Consider the following 14,043-nt stretch of genomic DNA (forward strand, 5'->3'; position numbering starts at 1 on the left):
GGAAAGTTTCCAACCGATTTCTCATGCACAAACAGCAGTTGACCGGCGTTGCCTGGTGAAACGTTGTTGTGATGCCTCGTGTAAGGAGGAGAAATGCGTACCATCATGTTTCCGACTTCGATCAAGGTCGGATTGTAGCCTATTGCGATTGCGGTTTATCGTATCGCGACATTGCTGCTCACGTTGGTCACGATCCAATGACTCTTAGCAGAATGTGGAATAGGTGGGTTCAGGAGGGTAATACGGAACGCCGTGCTGGATCACAACGGCCTCGTATCACTAGCAGTCGAGATGACAGGCATCTTAACCGCATGGCTGTAACGGATCATGCAGCCACGTCTCGATCCCTGAGCCAGCAGATGGGGACAAACCATCTACACGAACAATTCGACGACGTTTGCAGGAGCATGGACTATCAGCTCTGAGACCATGGCTGCGGTTACCCTTGACGCTGCATCACAGACAGGAGAGCCTCCGATGGTGTACTCAACAACAAACCTGGGTGCACGAATGGCAAAACGTCATTTTTTCGGATGAATCCAGGTTCTGTTTACAGCATCATGATGGTCGCATCCGTGTTTGGCGACATCACGGTGAACCTACATTGGAAGCGTGTATTCGTCATCGCCATACTGGCGTATCACCGGGCGTGATGGTATGGGGTGACATTGGTTACAGGACTCGGTCCCTGTTGTTCGCATTGACGGCACTTTGAACAGTGGACGTTACATTTCAGATGTGTTACGACACGTGGCTCTACCCTTCATTCGATCCCTGCGAAACCCTACATTTCAGCAGGATAATGCACGACCGCATGCAGGTCTTGTACGGGAATTTCTGGATACAGAAAATGTTCAACTGCTGCCCTGGCCATACATTCTCCAGATCTCTCACCAATTGATAACGTCTGGTCAATGGTGGCCGAGCAACTGGTTCGTCACAATACGCCAGTCACTACTCTTGATGAACTGTGGTATCGTGTTGAAGCTCCACGGGCAACTGTACCTGTACACGCCATCCAAGCTCTGTTTGACTCAGTGCCCAAGCGTATCAAGGTCGTTATTACGGCCAGAGGTGGTTGTTCTGGGTACCGATTTCTCAGGATCTATGCACCCAAATTGCGTGAAAATGTAATCACATGTCAGTTCTAGTATAATATATTTGTTCAATGAATACCCGTTTATCATCTGCATTTGTTCTTGGTTTAGCGATTTTAATGGCCAGTAGTGTAGTATCTCCCATTAATAGTTGCTCGATTGCATTTTCTCTGCGATTATCAGGCTAATCAAGGTTCGGATGTGTTGAATGGTTTTGTGGATTCGGAATTTTCCCAGAAGACGGTATTTGGAACTGATGAAGTCATCCGGTGCAGTTCATTCCTAGAGCAAATGTAAATAATCCCTCAGGTTTGTTATGGCATTTATCATGTAGGTGTAGGTGACGTGTAAATGGATCTAGAGGGTTCATATGCCAGTTGAATTTCTTTCTCTCTTTTTTTTCCCAGGTGTTCTGTCTGCTAACTGGTTTCATGTGGCCTGCCAGAAACTAGTCTCCTTTATCAATCTCTACACCTCAGAGTAGCATTACCACCCAACGTCCTCAACTATTTGTGCTATATGTTCTAATCTATACACTCCCGTACAGTTTTTGCTATCTGCAGTTCACTCTTGTACCATGAAAGTTATTCTCCAACAATTTTACACGTATCCCACCATTCTTTTCTTCCTTCTTGTCAGTGCTTTCGACGAAGCCTTTCTTCGCTCATTCTACGAAGGATGTCATGTCGTATGTCCACTTATTTTTAGCGTTCTGCTTTAACTCTACATCTCAAAAATTTCTGTTTCCTTCTTTTCCGACTTTCTCGTATTCCGTGCTTCACTTCCATACATTTCTGTGCCCTAGACGCGCATTCTCATACATTTCTTCCCCAAATTCAAGCAGATGTTTGACGCTAGTATACTTAGTTTAGCACAATATGCCTGTCTGCTTTTTTACATCGTCCATGCTTCATGTGTTACGTTGCTTCTAACGTAGCAGTCCTTCAGTTTCGTCTACTTCGTGGTCTAAATTTTTATGTTAATTTTATCACTAATCTCATTTCTGTTACTCCTCATTACTTTCCCCTTTTTACGGTTCACTCTCAGTCCATAGTATGCGTTCATCAAATTGTTCATTCCGTTCAACAGGTCGCGCAGTTCTTCTTCGCTGTTCTTCTGGCACCAGCGAATCATATCACTGATATCCTTTCTTCTGGAATTTTAATAGCACTACAAGCTGCCTTTTGTTTCCATCATTTGTTTTTGGGTGTATACGTTGAATAGTAGTGTAGAAATATTGTGTCCCTGCCTTACGAACTTTTTAATCCGAGTACTTCTCTCTAGAGCATCCATTAATATTGTTCACTCTTTGTTTCTGTACGTACTGTACAGTACTCATCCTTTCAATATAGCATTCGCTAAAGCATTGTTTTTTCCTTTTTTAGGATTTCGAACGTTTTGCATCATTTTCCGTTGTCTAAAGTTTGCTCTACGCTACTCTGGATCGGCAAATCCAATGAATCATGCCTCCATTGAGCGCAACGTCAGAATTGCATCTGTTGTGCATTTGCCTTTCCCAAGGCTAAACTGTTTGTTAGTTACTCTCCGTCCGAACAAGACTTGGAGGCCAACGGTACCGACCGGTCGCCGTGTCATTCTCAGCCCACAGATGTCACTGGATGCAGATATGGAGGGGCATGTGTTCAGCACCCTGCTCTCCCGGCCGTATGTCAGTTAATGAGACCGGAGCCGCTACTTTCTTAATCAAGTAACTCCTCAATTTGCCTCACAAGGGCTAAGTGCATCCCGCTTGGCAACAGCGCTCGGCATACCGGATGGTCACCCACCCAAGTGCTAGACCAGCCCGACAGCACTTAACTTCGGTGATCTGACGGGAACCGGTATTACCACTGCGAAAAGACTGTTGGTGTTTATTAGTTAGCAGCACCTAAATTTTATTTTTCATTCTTCTTCGTGTAGTCCAAAAGGATTCAGGTTATACCAAAGAAGTTAAGGGGAAGGAGGCTCATTTTGTACGATAATTAAATAGTTGAGAGAATATCATTGATATGATTATCGGTTTGGTATAGCAATCACTGCCCACGTCTACGGGACTTCTTTTTGCCTATTTTTCTCCATACTACCACTTCTAAATGTGGGAAGCAAAGAGCTTTAAGGTGTGCATCACAGTAGGGAAGATGAACAAGTGCTCATAGCTCTTAAGGTATTCATTTTAGACCTCATATTTAATAGAATTTTTGTTATGATGTTCCATACGGCCGCCTTTGAAAGTCCTTCGGTGGAATTCTTGTTCACCTTGTATTTTGTTGACTGTCAACTATATAGGGAGAAGTGACCATCATCATGAGCGAAACAGAGCCCACACGGAAACATTTAAGTGCTATTCTAGAATGAAATTATGGGGAAATAGTATGACAGTGAATCTACTGTCCCTTCAGCAAACATTAAATGAGAATTGAAAAGTAGTCGTGTAGCTGTAGATGTCAGCAAGTTAAATGCACGAGTTGTTTAGCGGATTGTGCGATACTTTCCGCTTTAGCCTATTTTTAGCACAGTCTGGATATAAAGCCGAAGCGGAACATGCAGTGCAGCGGCTGAAATGCTTGTGTCGGTCCCTGCTGCGCCACCGGCGGCGGCCTTGTGCCTGCCTGAGTCGTAGGCGTGGCGTAGCCCAGCTCTGCAGTTATGCAACCCGCGCGACGCACAGTGCCCACCAGCGGCCGCCGACAGTTCGGCCGGCAGTCGAGCGTTTGTTGTGGAACGAGGCGGAAGAAACGGCAGCAGCAAACACTCCTAGCGAGCACGCAGACGCAGCTTGGTCGACGCCCGCAGCAACATGTCGTCTGCTTACGGTAAACAACGCGCTGTGGCCGCTTCCTCTCTTAAACATCTCGAACTCATTTCTCAGTCGCGACTGTCCGTGGCTGTCACGAAAATGTCACTTTACATTTATTGTCACAACTTGTCACATAACATGCTTCTTCATTTTGTCTTCACTTTTGCCCACTCAAGAAGCGCTTCCGAACTCTATCGTTGGCTTGATAGTTTCTGACTTCTAATCCTCCCAAAATCTCTCCAACTTCAGTAGTTTTCTTTTTTCGTTCTTCTGACACTTTCTTTTCGTTCTTTTCAAGCCTCTTGTGAATCCCTGCTTTACATGATGTTAAGAAGAATTGCGCTGACACCTGGTAAAATTGTTTTACTGATAACATCCGATTTCGCCGTAAAAAACATCATCAGGTGCAACGGTTTCAGTAGGTCATACCTATATCCATCGCAGCTAGTCAAGTTATATTACCCAATGAATATTGTATACATTACATTACTGTTGCGTTTATCATGTCGTTATAGGCCCTTTTTTTAAAATTACCCTGCATCGGTGTGACGATGTTGGGAAGAGTACAAGCGGCCCCCACTGGTGACTTCACTGGATTACGTCTTTGTCACCCGTCGTTTCCCAATGTGATGTATAATATATCTTGACTAGGAGCGTGGGTATACCTATGACCTTTTAACGTTGCACCAGATGATGCGGCTCTAGGCCGCTAAACTGTTGTATGTCAATAAAACTACAATTTTACCACCTGTCAGCGAGGTTCTTCTTAATATCAAGCGTTTCAACAGGAGTGGGCGCACAGAACATAAAGTAATTTGTATACTGTATTTCCTTCTGTGTTGTTCATATGAATCTTATAACCAGCTGAATTTATTTCAGTTAGAGATGGTGAATAGTCTTCTAGCGAGTCTATTACTGTTCGTTCCACAAACATAACCACTGAATGTCAAGCCATGCTTGAGTATTGTCTTAGTCATCTGTCTGCATGCAGAAACCTGATGTTCTCCTCTTCATCATATCACGTTATTAATTCAATTTTTAAAAGATTTTTATGTGCGTATCAGAACGCATCATCTGGTGCTTTATTTGTTTACCTCAAACTGAAACATAGTTACAAGCTATATCATACGATAAGATCTATCCTAACTTGAGCTTTTATAAATACCACAACAGTCGCAGATCGCAAATATTTGCATAGGAAACTGTTGTGGTATTTGCAAAATTTCATAACACTGGATCGGTGTCACCTTTACAGTGACCTTGTCACCCTCATCTATCTTGATCTACTGAATCTGTCCGTGTGCTGTTTCTCCAGTCTTTCCTTGTTTAGCAGTAAATGGGTAGAGTCTACCAATGCTGCAAGTATACTGTAACGACAGTGAAGTCATATTTCACAGCAAAGTATTTAAATGTAAACAAAAACACAAAGTACTACTTGTAAGTAACGAGAAAGCAGCTTCTCGTGTTGCATGTCTGCTTGTGACGCAAACAGTATCCATTTATTAGAATCACTTTCTCTCTCTTCATAGGTTTATACGGTAGGTACCCAATGGCATCTGAGAAGCATGGTCATGGTAAAACAAGAACTGTTTAATACATATGAGCTCTACTGGCTAATCCTACGAAAACAGCGGAAATGATGCTAACAAGAGCATGTTGTGTTACGACATGACGGCACGGTATGATAAAAAGTGCATTCATAAAACGTGAAGCGCTCGTTCCACCTGGTGTGAGGTGAATGTCGAACAGGCTGCTACTATGGATTAATACAGGACAGGTCTCGCAGTGCTATACCCAAACAAGCAATAAAAAGAAACATCTGAATTAATAGTGTTCTGTTACATGTTTGCAGTCGGTATACGTCTTCTACATGTTCATTACATTTATTCGCAAACAAATCGTCGGAACTACTGCATCTGAATATCGGTTTCAGAATTACGCTTCCAGTAACCAGCGTCATGCCAGACTGACATCGTCGTTACCTTTGAGTCAGTTCACCACATCTAACAGGATCTACAACTTTATTGAATACTGCTGGAATGCTGAAATGCCTCGTGGCCTCAAATAACTCGCAACCGACAGAATTTTTCTGTGTACGTCTTAGTCTGACGATGGACGTCTGCAACAAGGACTGAAACGCTGGACTGCACTACACGAAATTGTCTCACGTGTTGTAAGCAGTGCTTATTCACAACGAGATTAAATTAACCTAATGGAAAAATGTGCGAAAATAAGAAACAATCCATCGTGCGACATTCTTGTATATTTTTATGACGAATATTTTTAAGCCTTTATTTTTTAAAATATAGTCCTTATTAGTATAGTTTCATATTTTCTTCAGAACAGCACTGAACGCAAAACGCTACAGAATATTATCACACTTACTTTTGTACAACATTTAAAACAGCTTCATCCAGTTTTGTTTATCGACCAATCTTCATCTCATCGTTCAAATTTTGTGAAGAAGTATGTATGCATTGCGTTGTAGGTGTTGCAGCTTTCAGAATATGGCGTATTCTAATTAAATAACAGTGTTCGTTGGCTGTTGACTCGTTTTTGTATCACGAATATCCCATCTGGAACAATGCGTTAATTTCGGATTCAGCAGTATAAAACGCATGGAAACTAGTATGAAGAAAATTAATGGATCATTTACACCAAGAATGAACGCTGTTTTGATAATTTAGAAAGATTCGACTTCAATGATTATATATTTTGCGTTGAGAATAGAAGTGTCGCTTGGTACTGAGGTCGTTGTGTTTCATCCTTTACCCTTGTCGGCTTGAGGTGCATGTTGGAACCAGTTTTTGGCTTGCAAGCATCCGAAGCTGTTCAATGTATAAATGTGTAAAGTAGAGGTACAAAAAAATCACCACATGTTATGGTAATAGTAGCATATATTAGGAATCATTTCATGTAGAAACTGACGCTTCAAAACGACCCATTCACAAGTAATACCACTGACACTCTTGATACTGCGAAAGGAGAGTCTTATGTTTTCTGCTCACCTCGTAATAATGGAACCAGCTATGACCCTTTCACTATGAACCAAACACTAACAATCGACTCCAGTATGCAAATTTCGTTGAAACTCAAATGCTCGAGGTGCATCTGAGAAGAATCAGCCTATCGTCGGGAAAATTTAGTTCTACACAGAGATCATTTTGGACTACAGAGATCACTTTGGTTTGCGTAGAGGTAGGGAGAGTGTTGCTGCTTTCTCTGTGTGAGTGAAAGTGGAAGTCGTTGGAAAATAAACGATGGCCATACGTGGACTTAGGGACAGCGATTCAATTGCTAATAGCAAACGAAGATACTTTGGCTGCTTCTGAAACAGGACTGGAGTCTGCATAAGAAATGGCATCACTGAAGTTCATAGAAGACAAAAAAGTTAACAAATGTACATTTGCGAGGAGAATGAAAGAATCTATATTTAGGGATTGGAAATGTGTGTTATTGGTGGACTTTGTAAGGCCTGCCACATCAATAACATCTGCATTGTACGAAACTGAGACGCACCATTCAGAACGATTGACGTGGAAAACTGAGAACACAGAAAACTGAGAACACGCTTACATACTCCTCCGCTCTGTCCAGATGACTCAGCATTTCGACACCTCTTTCTCCACCTAAAGAAACAGTGTGCTTCTCACCGTTTTGAACATTTGGTGTCCGATATTCCAAGTCCCGTGTTTTACGCAGACACCTGAATGAAGGTTTTTCTATGGTAGTGGAAGCTCCTGGAAAATGGTGATTATGAGGCAAACTCAACGCCTGTAGATCACACAGGAAACTTATCTCCAATGTTTTTGAACTGCTACTAGCCAAGCGGCAGCACTCTTTCGGACGTGACTCGCGCAACTAAATTAGTGACGTACTTTTGTGATTTATTCTACTCTTCTCTGTCGAAATGAGAACGGTGTTGCTCATGTTACTTGGAGCTTACTGCTGGCCGTCTAGAGAGACAACAGAGGAACCGGAAGTTAACGTCCAGCTACATAAGAAAGAACAGCAGCGGGCCATTTATCACGACTACATTAGCGCACTGCACCCCACCCCTTCCTACTCTGCAAGCTAAATGACTCATGCCGAGTGCCTGATGAATGGTAGAGCAGCGAGCACAGCGCTAGACTTGGTTGGCCGAGCTCGCCACGGAAACAAAATACTGACCCTTCAGTATCTGTGCCCATACACGTATACTTCTAGAACGGTATCGACAAGATTGTAGGGTAGCAAAGAATAACTCATACAATGGTATTCAACATCCGCAAATGAACCAAAGCATCTTTCTAAACTAGCAGGGCTACAGTCAGTCCCAAAATAGGCAAAACTATACTGTTCTGAACTTGTAAAGCAGAATCGGGGTACTATTGTACTAATGGATGTTACAGCGAGAGGATGCAATGTGTCAAATTGAAATGGTGTAGGATCTCTGGTGTTGTCAACACAAGTGAACGATTAATCAGTGAGCAGTACTGTTGTTCACAGGAAAATATTATCGATGGGTAGTTATTACAAAAGTTAAATTGCTTTAGGCAGTACATTTAGTGCACAAAATATAATCTATTTTTCTATGTGGATAAGGGCTAGATGTGCCCATAAGAAGAAAGAGATTCAGATAATGTGCTATTTTAAGATAATACGTAGATATCTGAATCTTGTGGCATAGTTTACTTTCTGCAGGTAATATTTCGAAGTGATTTTAAAGGGGAAGAGCACATGAAATCAGTAGCAGCAAAGATAAATGGAAGACGAAGCCCTAATTAAACTGAGAGGATTCTCAGAGCAGTGCATCTGTAAACGAAACCGCGTACAAGATGATAGTGCGAACAATTCTAGAGTAGCACTCCTGCGTTTGAATCTCTGTCGAGTAGACGTGGCAATAAGCATCGAAAGAATTGAGAGACGCGCAAAATTAGACTTCCAAAATCACATAATCATATCCGTAGACTAAAGGAGACTGCATCCTTAAACGTCCTTGACGTGTGCGAGTGAAGCCCACTTTTTTGGCTCGAAATGAGCTCGCCGTGGGTCATAACTTACCCTTTAGGACTGAAAGAGATAACGTATTTGATGTGCTACGCATTACGAAACTAATCACCAAGTAAAAATGGTTATTTTACAAAGCTGTTTGTAGTGGTCTCGTTATTGACCGATGCAATTAAATTGCTTCACATTAGTTTTTCCATAGAAATGCGAAATAATGAAAGCTTGCAAAAAATTGTACGGTGTTGGGAAATACTGACGCCTAGAATGACACGCGCGTAGTCACGTTTGTGACAAAATGCACACAAATCCTTGTTTCAAACTGAAGCAAATAGTAAATTTCTAAAAAAAAAAATTCTAAACTGAAATGTGTGAAACATTTTTTTCCTACTATTACGAGTATATAGTTCAAGAAAAGAGAACTGCGCGGAATCCGTAACACCATAGCTTTTTCTTACTTTTGTCATACCTTAAACAAGTATCGAACTGAAAGATTGTACAGTTCAGTGCTATATGCTAGACTTGATAATTCACAACAAAGGCTACGCTCTATGAAGGAAGATATCTGATAGAGGAAGCTAATGCATAGTTAGGGGTCGGCGTTCTGTAGTCAACCAAATGAAAGGTCGAACCACATGATTCTAAAAGCTCATAAACGACAACGTGTTTCGCTATAGACCCTCTCATGAGATAAATTAGGAGCTTATAAACAAATAGCACGACATTTCGGGAGATCACTATTGGCAGAGCACCTGAAGAGGAAGAATGGGAAGTATTACGTAATACGCTCATTAGTCAAAGCGCTGCACGTGCAACACACACACACGAGGTTAAAGGTGGCTTACGTATTAATTATGACGATTTTATCGTTCAACCAAAGGCGGTCCGGTCACATTTATATTCGTATTAAGAACACTACTTAGTGTACTTTAGAGATGTTGCAAGACATAGCAGGAATAAATTCTATTAATTTAAACATTTGTGTTTCTGTAGCGTTATAGAAATTTCGGAGCAACTAACAACCAAAGTCTAATGAAAAAAAAAAGGAGTCAGATGCTAAACCTCACATCCTATGCCACTATGGGCAAACTTTTTAAACTATCACTAATTATTGAGAATTGTATCAGCCGAATTAGGCTAGCCAGTATGGGCGGGAAGTGTTGGGAAGCAACAAATTAAAGATAATGTTAGCAGCCATCGTTACAACCATTTGTCTCAACGTAGTGCGTTGCACTCTCTAGCAGAAGCTAGTGACATTTTTCGAGTCGCTGATTGCTGTGGCACTTGATGACTAGGGAGGCTCTGCCCTCTACATTCCATACTGATAAATCATTCATACTGATTGTCGCCATGCTTCGAAAAACAAGTGTACCAGACGTTTGAGCGTACTCGCACGATAGTTCACCATATAGTACGTCCATAGTGACCCATGGTCTACGAGTAGCGTCTTGACAAGTAATGCAATAACCTTCGCCCTTGGATTGAATCCGGCCATTGCTTAAATTCTGAATAACAATCACCAGCAATGGCGGCCTAAGATTCCTATATACGGAGTCACCGTCGTTGGGCCAACGACCTTTTCAAAGAGAGTGGATGAGCGACGAGGGTACAGAGCAACGTCTTGTTCTTGGGTTTGTAAACTACCCAATAACGGCGGAAGAATCAGCAATGGTCAACGTCCTGAGGATTCATGAAAGACATACAATGTATATCCGCAGGGCATATGGCCTGTAATTGAAAAAGTGGCACGATGATCTCTCCATTGACAATAGATGGATGATTAGTCCCTCACTTGAATCTCCGGGAGGGGACTGCCAAGGCGGAGCTAATCTTAATAAGAAATTTGGACAGCTAACGAAAGGACACCATAGTACGAGTCGAACCGTGGAATATCAGAAGTTTGAACTTCGTAGAGAAGCTGAAAAATGCAAAGAGACATGCAGAGTCTCAATCTATCTATAGGTCAATTAAATGAAATGGAAAGGATTTCTGGTCGTACGAATATAGGATAATATCAGCAGCAGCAGCAGCAGCAGAAATTGGTATAACAGGAGTAGGATTCGTTATGAATTAAAAAGTTGGGCAGAGAGTGAGTTACTGCAAGCAAGTTAGATATATGGTTGTTCTCATCCCACTCAACAACAAACCAACATCACCGACAACAACGGTTCAGCTACGCATGCCGACGTCACAAGAACGAGATGAAGAGATAGAGGAAGTATATGACGATGTATAAAGTGTAATTCAGTGTGTAAAATGAGATGTAATTTAATAATCATGGGGTGCTGGAACGGGTCAGTAGTGGAAAGAATAGAAGAATGAATTAAGGGCGAGTATCGGATTGGTAATAGGAATGAGAGCGGAGAAATATTAATTTCTGCAATACTTTACAGCTAATACTAGCGAACGCACTGTTGAAAAATCACAAAATAAGCAAATGTACTTGGAAAAGGCCTGGAGATACAGAAAATTCCACCTGGAATACATCATGGTCAGGAAGATATTCCGAAATAAGGTACTCGACAGTAAGGCATTTCGAGAAGCAGATATAGGCTCAGATAAAAATTTAATAATGATGATGAATGAAATGAACTTAGAGAGATTCATACGAAAACATTAATGTGGAAAAAATGGGATAAGAAGTACTGAATAATTATGGCATCGGTTTAAAGTTCTCTAAGGCTATAGAGACTACAGTATCAAGTACCACAGTGAGCAGATCACTTGAAGAGTTATCGACATCTCTGAAACGGACAACCACAGAAGTTGGACAGAAAAATATAGGAACAAGGAAGGTAACTGCAAAAAAGAATACGATAGGCTAAAGAAGGAAGCACAAAAATGCTAAGGGAAATTCAAGAATACAGGAATATAAGTCACTTAGGAGAAAAATAATAGCCAAAGCGAAATGGCTGCAGGAAAAATTTGAAGAAATCGAAAACGAAAAAGCTTTAGGAAGAACTGACTCAGCAATAGAAAAGTCAGAAAAACCTTAGATTCTATTGGAAGCAAGGCCGGCAACATTAAGAGTGCAATGGGAATTCTCATGTTACACGTAGAAGAGATAGCATATATGTCGAAGGAATACGTTGAAGGCCTCAACAAGGGTGAGGAATTGTGCAGTAATGTGACTGAGGATGAAATGGGAATCGAGACAGAGCTTAACAGAGCTTTGGAAGACTCGCGATTAAATTATGCAGATGGAATAGACAGTATCTCTTTAGAATTTCTGCACTCATTGGGGAATATCGCAACCAAGCGACTGTTGCATTTGGTGTGTAACATCTATGAGTCTGGAGACAGCGCATTAAATTATCGGAAAAGTGCGAGAATTATCGCAGAATCAGCTTGTAATCTCATGTATCCCAACTGCTGACTAGAATAATATGTATGTCGAAGATTGAAAAAGGAAACTGCGGATCTGTTGGATAATGACAAGGCTGGTTTTAAGAAAGGTAAATGCAACAAGGCAACGCTGCCGTGTACATGATAATGGAAGTAAGACTTAGGAAAAATCAAGACACATTCATAGGATTTTCGACCTGGAAAAAGCGTTCGTTAATGTAAAATGGTGCAATATGTTCGAAATTCTTAGAAAAATAGGAGTAAGCCGTAGGGAATGACAGATAACATACTGTATGTGCCAGAACCAAGAGTAAGCTATAAAAATGGGGACCAATAACGAGGTGCAAAGATTAGGACGGGTGTGAATGAAATGAGAGGTCTGATGAGTACAGAATATGGATTGAGAGTGAATCGAAGGAAGACGAAAATAATTATAAATAGCAGAAATGAGAACAGCGAGAAACTTAACGTCAAATTGGCAGTCATAAAATAAATGAAGCTAAGGAATTCTGCTCTCTAGGCTGCAAAGTAACCAATGACGGAGGGAGCAACGAGGACATAAAAAGCGGTCTAGCCCTGGCAAAAAAGCGTTCCTGGCCAGGAGAAGTCTACTTGTATCGAACATAGACCTTAATTAGAGGAAGAGATTTCTGAGTAAGTACGCTCGGAGCACAGTATTGTATGGAAATCTCGCATTCGGGAGGACGACGGTTCAATCCCGTCTCCGGCCATCCTGATTTAGGTTTTCCGTGATTTCCCTAAATCGCTTCAGGCAAATGCCGGGATGGTTCCTTTGAAAGGGCACGGCCGATTTCCTTCCCCATCATTCCCTCACCCGAGCTTGCGCTCCGTCTCTAATGACCTCGTTGTCGACGGGACGTTAAACACTAATATCCTCCTCCTCCTGTATGGCAATAAAACATGGACTGTGGGAAAACCGGAACAGAAGAGAACTGAAACATTTGAGATGGTGTGCTACAGACGAATGTTGAAAATCAGGTGGACTGATAAGATAAGGAATGAGGGGGGTGTCCTCTGTAGAACTGGCGAGGAAAGGCTTCCTCTAAAACTGACAAGAGAAGGGACAGGATGGTAGGAGGTCAGTTAAGACATCGTCGAATAACTTCCATTGTACTAGAGGGAGCTGTCGGGATAAAAACTGTAGAGGAAGACAGAGATTGGGATACATCCAGAAAACAATTGAGGATGTAGGGTGCAAGTGCTACTCTAAGATGAAGAGGTTGGCATAGGAGGGGAATTCGTGACAGGCCGCATAAAACACTCAGAAGACTGATAACAAACAAAACAAACACACATTCGATAGCGTGACGTCGACGAGGGGCGTGAATTACATTTGGAGCAACTCGAACATCAAGGTGTGGACATTCGCGGCATGCACCTCTGGTGTTAATGAATGGTCCAGGACTCGTGAAGATCACTGTTCATGTAACTCTGCTGCCGTTGCCACAACGTCTGAGAGAGGTGCTCTTCCGTTTTACCCAGCGCGCTCTCAAGCATTTCGTCTACTTCCATACTCACCGCCACTACCACACTCCTCCCCAGTTACCAAGTAATCGACAGTCGCCTCAGGGGCGACCTGCAGGTACTGGTGTCATCGTTGCGACAACGTGGTGCCACCTACCACCTGCCTCTTCCACTGTGTGCGTATGTCTATGCCTTAAGTGTACATAAACTATGCTGGAATGTACCCCCGTCTTACACCGACACGGAAGTAGTGTGTACTGTACAGTGTGTAGAGCCGGCCGCGGTGGCCGAACGGTTCTAGGCGCTTCAGTCCGGAACCGCGCGACCGCTACG

General features: G+C 42.2%; 1 protein-coding gene across 3 annotated transcripts in view; it reads left to right on the plus strand.

The window, feature by feature from the left end:
• The window catches only part of LOC126236504 (neuromodulin), a 949,037-nt gene that overhangs the window by 211,421 nt on the left and 723,573 nt on the right, over positions 1-14,043 (plus strand). Inside the window, exon 1 of one of the 3 annotated variants that reach the window (XM_049945863.1) lies at positions 3,772-3,910. The exons of the other annotated variants lie outside the window; for them this stretch is intronic. Within the exon in view, the coding sequence (XP_049801820.1) occupies positions 3,895-3,910 (16 nt within the window). The 5' untranslated portion in view covers positions 3,772-3,894. Of the gene's footprint in view, positions 1-3,771; positions 3,911-14,043 lie in introns of those variants that run through there. 3 annotated transcript variants of the gene reach the window in all.

This window comes from Schistocerca nitens, chromosome 2 (genome assembly GCF_023898315.1).
Source record: "Schistocerca nitens isolate TAMUIC-IGC-003100 chromosome 2, iqSchNite1.1, whole genome shotgun sequence".
Lineage (NCBI taxonomy): Eukaryota > Metazoa > Arthropoda > Insecta > Orthoptera > Acrididae > Schistocerca > Schistocerca nitens.